The sequence below is a fragment of the Eptatretus burgeri genome, chromosome 3 (assembly GCF_056783735.1).
Source record: "Eptatretus burgeri isolate ZD-2024b chromosome 3, Ebu_testis_v1, whole genome shotgun sequence".
Lineage (NCBI taxonomy): Eukaryota > Metazoa > Chordata > Myxini > Myxiniformes > Myxinidae > Eptatretus > Eptatretus burgeri.
In genome coordinates this window covers 84,487,700-84,495,174 of record NC_140963.1, presented here as the reverse complement: position 1 = coordinate 84,495,174, position 7,475 = coordinate 84,487,700, and the positions used below count along the sequence as shown (strand labels likewise).

Below are 7,475 nucleotides of genomic sequence, written 5' to 3'. Positions count from 1 at the left end.
ACCGAACTTTTAGTGGAGTCCTTTTTCATGTCATTCGCAAAAGGACCTTGGCCGACGTTCCACAACATGGTCAAGGATGGTTGTGGACACCTATTACGTGGTATTATTCTACGACAGCAGTGACTCTTTAAGGTAAAGCATTATGGAAGGAGAAACTGGGCTCTTTTTATATATAGATTTTGAACTCGCATCCTCTGGTACACCAGTTAACTGTTGGTAACACGTGACGGTTCAGCTGAATGATGGAGAAAGACTTGCGTTCACGTATGTACAGATCCATGACACCACTGATGACACAGCCCAGCTTCTGACTGCCCAACATCGCCAGGCTGCAGTTAAGTCACAAAGCACCTGCTGCTTCTTTGTTTGCCCCAGAAGCCAGAACCTCCGGAAAATGGTGGCTTATGTCGTGCATAAGGGCCAGGATGTCGAAAAGATGAAAATGAAAAATCATCTTGATATGATACGGCATGTAGTTCGATGGTGTGCATCATCTAATGAAAAAATATCTAGATTCCCCCACACCATAATCACCCCCTGTTGTGCGGAAGCTATATTTTCATATCTCAACCGAAGGAGATTGATTTCACAACATGCCAGCATCTTCACTGTCCTGGTTCATATGATCACGCTTTAGATCGAAACAAGGATGATCCTTCCTGATAGAATATCTTTGCGACGTGTTGATCGTAGTTGTGTATTCACACCGAGTACCTTCCATCTCACAGTCCAGTGAGCACGTCGTCTTGTCTGTCCGTGGGACACCACAACTCATGACCCTTGACGTCTAGGATTGAAATTCATGCTTGTGCAACACGCAGCCCTACCGAGTCACAACCTTGAGGCTTACAGAGTACGACAGCGTGAGTAACTGGAATACCTGTGCTCCTGTACAGGTCAGTAAATGTATTTGATATCAGAATAAATAACGACGAAGCTGAAAGTGGAGATGAAAGGTGCATACCTGAGAGGTAATTGCAACTGAAAATACCATGAAGATTCGTGCAAATTTTCCTCTCTATTGTACACCAAACATAATCGAGCCAACCCACCCCGCAGCCATCCACCACTCGTGGTAAAGATTTATACCATGAGCTATGAAGTCCTGAAAGGAATTCCTTTGTTACCAAGACTGTTTGCTTGTTTGAAAGGGAGTTCAGTCGTACATCCACGCGTGGTCTCATTAGAGTACGAAGAGAGCTGGGAGGGGGGATTGAGGAGGGCTGGGGGTAGTGGTAGCGGTGGAGGGGTGGGGTGGGGAGGGTGGGGGGTTCACCCTCTGTGAAAAAATGCCTCGACTGTGGAAATATCCCGAGGAAAAAAAATCGATCCCTTTATTTTATGTCAACAGCTCGCCCAGCTCCGGACGAATAGTGTCGAGGACGATGTGACGCACGACGGGGAATATGGAGTCGAGAGACGGATGCTAATTAAGTTACTCTTCCTTCAGTTCTTTTGATATGTGTTTCGAACGAGTCATCACGAAGCATCACCGTCTCATCTTGAGTGACGCTCTGGGAAACGGCCATGGAGGAACCGCGTTGCTTTGTTTCTTTGTTCTTGTTTTTCATGTAAAGCGTAAAACGAGCAGGGGTACACTTTCTCAGGGAAGTTAAAACCCCCTGAAGCTTTTGCTTCCCAATTCGCTCTTGTGTGTTCGATACTTATACTCTTCCATCGACGGAGAGAACTTACGAGGATGTCGGTCACCTAGATTACAACTCTCTGCATGCGTCATCCCAAGTTCCATGGTAAAGGTGTAACCTTGTATTGTGCTGCATATGAAAGAAAAAGACGAAGAAGTCATTTGGTAAAGATGTGCCATCGCGAGGTTGGTGTTCCATCACGTCGGTGACGTCGTCGTGTTTCTTTCACTTTCAAACATTATATTCAAAATACTTTAGCATTCAGACTTCTTCCTGATCCATCCACAATCCACATATGATGTATGCAAAATTGATTCCTAAATTATTAGATGTCATTATTCTGGTGACACTGCAAGTTTGCTCTTTGTTCAGTCGATGCTTTGGTTGTATCCACGATTTGACCAAGCTTAGTCTAACCTTTTACTTATACAGTATTAATATGGGACATTCGAAATGGCATAACCCACCTTAGAATGGTGAGCACGTATGCGCAGAACAATGTTTATTTCAGGCATGTTAATCTGAATCGTGTGTGTGTGAGATGAGGATTCTTCCATGGAATGTCCCACAAAGCTTCTCAAAGAAGAAAATACTTGGAAAAGTACCTGAGAGAAAGGGCTGTGCCTTTGCACAATGAAAGAGTTGGAGAACTTTCTCAACTCGACCAAAAGTTTAGATCTGCAGCCTGGACTGCAAACTCCTGACGATGTGGACCGGTACAAGGCTCGGACAATAGACTGGTGGGTTCTACCCAAACCCTCAATCATCCCTGTCAGTGAGTGGACTTTGAACCTTGTGAGATTACCTGTTGTGAACATTGGCAGACTTGGTGATTTATTTAATGTATTTCTGCAATAGAAAGACTATGCCGTCATGACCAACAATCAGGCAGACACCGTATCTGGTTTGAGTGCTTCTTAACATCGATCGGAAGGTCGTGTGCGTGCGTGCGTGCGTGTTTGCGTGTCTGTGGTCTGTGTGGTCTGTGATCCATGGCATCCCTCGCTTGTATTAACAGGAAATGGTATGAATCCATCTCCTCACATCCACAGATATTTATCATATTTCCTCTATTTCAGTGAGTCCGATTTTCATCCAGGGATGCAATCATGGTTAAAAATTCTGACCTTGCACTGTTCAGTCGAAATGCTGAAAACCATGTTCAAAAGACTATTTGCATGAGGGATTTCGCATGAGAAACGGCAGGTTGAAAGTGTCTGGAGTCACTGAAAATGCACACATAGCGCATGCGCGAAAGGCCTTGTTAACATTCACACCTTGACGATTTAGCCAACGTATGCCTGACGTATGCAAATTTGGGCTAAAACGCCGGCACACGTCAAATACGTTATGGGTAAGTTTGTATACGTTAAGAGCACGCTGAAAAACACTGCCATAAGTCGTAGTATGCTGGCCTAAATGTTGTACTTTGCGGTTGTCCTCAAATTTTAGCATGCTTGAAATTTTACAATGTATGCCAGCGTACGACTCACACGTTCCGCTACGCTGGCCATAAGTTGTCGGCACGTTATGCGATCGTTGACACACGTCGACACACGTTACTTGTAAGTTACTCATAAGTCGAAACACGTCGAGGTAATGACTAGCGCACCCGAAACTTATTTATAACCTATGAGTAGCGTGCTTTGAACATATGTGTAACGTACCTATTGACATTATGAACATACGTACATATTGACGTATGTAGATGTATTTGATTGACGTCTTCCGGACGACCACAGAACTTACTGAACGTGTTTCTAATTTACAGCTACCATATAATGGCGTATTGGCAGCATTTAAAAAAAACAATAACTTCCGATATTTAGTCACTTGCCGTTACATCACGTCCGATATCCTCTTCAGTTTGCTCATGTCTTATTCTTAGTTCTTTCTCTGTGAATATTTTTTGTTTGAGGATATTGTCACGTCGATGTCGAAACTTAAAAGCAAATGTCCGAATATGTTTTAAAATTAGTGATAGACTAAAAAAAAATAATAATAATACAAAACAAAAACCACAACAACTTCTGATATTTCGTCACGTGCCGTTATGTCACGTCCGATTGCCTCTTCAGTTTGCTCATGTTTTATTCTTGGTTCCCCCTCTGTAAATATTTTCCGTTTGAGGATATTGTCACGTCGACGTCGAAACTTAAAAGCAAATGTCCGAATGCATTTTAAAATTTGTGATAGACTAAAAAAGAATAATAATAAAAAACAACAACAACAACAACGACTTCAGATATTTTGTCAAGTGCCTTCACGGAGCCAGGGAGAAAAAAACAAAATGTGCCTTGACGGAGAAAATAAGTTTCGGGTATGCTAAACATTACCTCGACGTGTTTCGACTTATGAGTAACTTACAAGTAACGTGTGTCGATGCGTGTCAACGATCGCATAACGTGCCTACAACTTACTCCCAGCGTAGCGGATACGGCGAGTACGTCGTAAAATTTTCAGCATGCTTGACATTTCATGACGTACTAAACGTACCACGAAATATGACAGTATCTTCATCGTTTTTCAGCGTGCTCTTAACGTATACACAACTTACCCATACCGTATTCGACGTGTGCCAGCATTCAAGACACATTTTTCATAGGTCTGCATACGCTGGCTAAATCGTCAAGGTGTGACTGCGTGGTTGACACTTCCAATTCTCAGGCCGTTATGATTTAAATCGGCGAGTGGCAGGTTTTTAACAGGCTACGCCACGAGTTCGTCGGCGATACGTGCAGCGCGCTATGCCTAAGTTAAACTATCGTTGGGCATAGGTTGTGAACGCCGACAACAGGTAAGCATTCGTTGGTATAAGTTATCTATAAGACAACGAAACGTTCTGTGCCCGTTACTAATATGTTATGCATACAACCAACACGTTATGAATACGACCAAAACTTAAAAAAAAAAACATCAAAATTTCAGCGTACGCCAACGTTTTACATACATTTTTATACGTTGCCATTGCTGGCTAAATCGTCAAGGTGTGACAGGGCCTTTAGTTTGAAAGTCCTGTATTAAGCTTCATCTGTCTGTAATCTATTGGCAAGTTTTGATGGACACAGAAAAGGCTAAAAGTTAATGTTAATATCGCAGGAGATGACATACATGAATATTAAAGTATAATGGACAGCGAGCCATTAACGTCCTCTTTCAGGGCCTGACATGCTCCATGATTCAGCAACCCTACCAGGTACTGTTGATTCGTGGTTGAAGTTGAGCTTGCAGGGTAACTTGTGCTGAATATCAAGGTTTACTGGAGCACTGGAGGCACCATGTTGGAATATCCATTACCTGTATACCAGGGGGTCCCATGTTCAAATATCCACTCCATCTACCAGAGATAATCTCCATTACCTGTACACCAGAGGTCCCATGTTGGAACCTCCACTCCATCAACCAGAGGGAATCTCCATTACCTGTATACCAGAGGCCCCGTGCTGGAATCTCCATTTCATCAACCAGAGGGAATCTCTATTTCCTGTATATCAGAGGCTTCATGTTGGAATCTCCACTCCATCAACCAAAGGCCTAATATTGGAATCTCCACTCCATCTACCAGAGGGAATCTCCATTACCTGTATACCAGAGGCCCCATGTTGGAATCTCCATTTCATCAACCAGAGGGAATCTCTATTTCCTGTATACCAGGGGCTTCATGTTGGAATCTCCACTCCATCAACCAAGGGCCTAATATTGGAATATCCACTCCATCTACCAGAGGCCCTATATTGGAACCTCCACTCCATCTACCAGAGGCCCTATATTGGAACCTCCACTCCATCTACCAGAGGCCCCATATTGGAACCTCCACTCCATCTACCAGAGGCCCCATATTGGAACCTCCATTCCATCAACCAGATGCCCAATATTGGAATCTCCACTCCATCTACCAGAGGGAATCTCCATTATCTGTATACCAGAGGCCCTATATTGGAATCTCCACTCCATCTACCAGAGGCCCCATGTTGGAATCTCCACTTAATTTACTAGAGGGCATCTCCATTACCTGCATACCAGAGGCCCGCCCCATGTTGGAGAATCCACTCCATCTACCAGGGGGACCATGTTCGAATCTTATTTCTTTGTACTTGAAGCACTCTTTCCTGTACCAGATCGGGCACGATACCTTAATTTCCATCCCCTGAACCCGAATGGGCACCATTTTGCAATCTATATTTGCTGTTCCAGAGGAACCATGTTGGGATTTACATTCCCTGTAACGTCCTCTTTCAGGGCCTGACATATCGGGACCATGTTGGAATCTCCATTTCCTGAACTACAGGCACCAGGCTGCAATCTCCATTCTTGTTTTGCCTGCATGCAAATGGTGTGACAAAAGCTTAGCACGATGTTCTCGAGGACAATTAATTCTGAAGTCCAATTACGTGTTTAATACACTTGTTACCGTCAGGGATCCAACAGAATATGTGGAGAGTAAAGTACAACATGAAACTTATCGTTCTTTGGTTGTTATGAAACGTTTACCTTCACAATAAAAATACTAAAGTAATATTCAAATCTGGAATGAATAAACTCAGACAAATTAATGGTCATTCGAAGTTCTTACTATGGATGCACGAATGAGTAATACAAATGAATGCCGAGTTAATTTTACTTTAAAATGTGTTGGGTGAACAGTTATATGATTCGAGATGGAAATTCCAGTGGGAGATTATTAAAGCACTGGATGCACATCATTTTTATCTCTGCCACCGAAGGTGAAGGAGGTTATGTTTTCACCCCTATCTATCTGTTTGTTAATTGCCGGAATCCTTCGGATTTCGGCAATTATGTTGGTCGGTTGTGTGTCATTCTGTGTCTGTCTGTTTGTTTGTGTGTTTGTTTACCCTATAGCAGCCACACCCTTTCAGGGATCATGACCAAACTGGGTACAGACGTCGACCATGGTTCAACGTAGACACTTGTCGTTTTTGGTGAATCTAGGTCAAAGGTCAAGGTCACCGAAAAACCGAAATTCTTATTTTCGTAATAACATCCGCTAAAATGGTCGTATCGACTTCAAACCAAATCCAAAATGTGCATCTTCCAATTCTGCATCCAACCATGTGTCTCATTTGGGTCTCACACCAACACCCTTCTTTGCGGTCGGGGGTCGAATGTCAGGGGGGTCGGGTCAAAACTTTCAAATTGCGATAAAAACGCCATTTCAAGTCCGATGGACTTCCACGTTATGATCATGACCAAACTAAGTGCTATAACTCATTAAACAGTAGCACTATTGACTTATAAGAACCAAATTGATTTCCAGGTTTTTGTTTTTTCACAGATCATGGAGATATGACAAAGTTATTCCAGAAATTCCTTGCTCAACGAGCAATTTCATTTGTTTGTTTGTTTGTTTGTGTACAGGATATCTCAAAAAAGTTGTGGACGCTTCTGGATGAAATTTTGTGGACAGGTTGGGTGTGTGACAAGGATGAACTGATTAGATTTTGGTGAAGATCTGGATCCGACGACTAGAATTTAAAAAAAGTGATTCCTCACCGTTGAGACATCGTGCGAAACCGATATATAGCATGATATCTCAAAAAGTTGTGAACAGATTCGGATGAAACTTAGTCGACAGGTTGGGTGTGTGACAAGGAAGAATTGCTTAGATTTTGGTGAAGATCCTGATCTTACTACTGGAATTTTAAAAGTGATTCTTCATCATTGAGTTCGAGCTAGAAATGGTAAGTAGCACCATGTCTCAAAAAGTTGTGGACTGATTCGGACCAAACTTGGTGGACAAGTTGGGTGTGTCGCAAAGACGAATTGATTCAATTTTGATGAACATCTGGAGATGAGAATTATTTAATTTTG

General features: G+C 42.7%; 1 protein-coding gene across 1 annotated transcript in view; it reads left to right on the top strand.

The window, feature by feature from the left end:
- The first annotated feature begins 5,024 nt into the window (after positions 1 to 5,024).
- LOC147030338 (uncharacterized) overlaps positions 5,025 to 7,475 on the top strand; it is a 145,331-nt gene continuing 142,880 nt past the window's right edge. Inside the window, exons 1-2 of the mRNA XM_085872180.1 lie at positions 5,025 to 5,616; positions 5,886 to 6,086. Of these exons, the coding sequence (XP_085728306.1) occupies positions 5,025 to 5,616; positions 5,886 to 6,086 (793 nt within the window). The remainder of the gene's footprint in view (positions 5,617 to 5,885; positions 6,087 to 7,475) is intronic.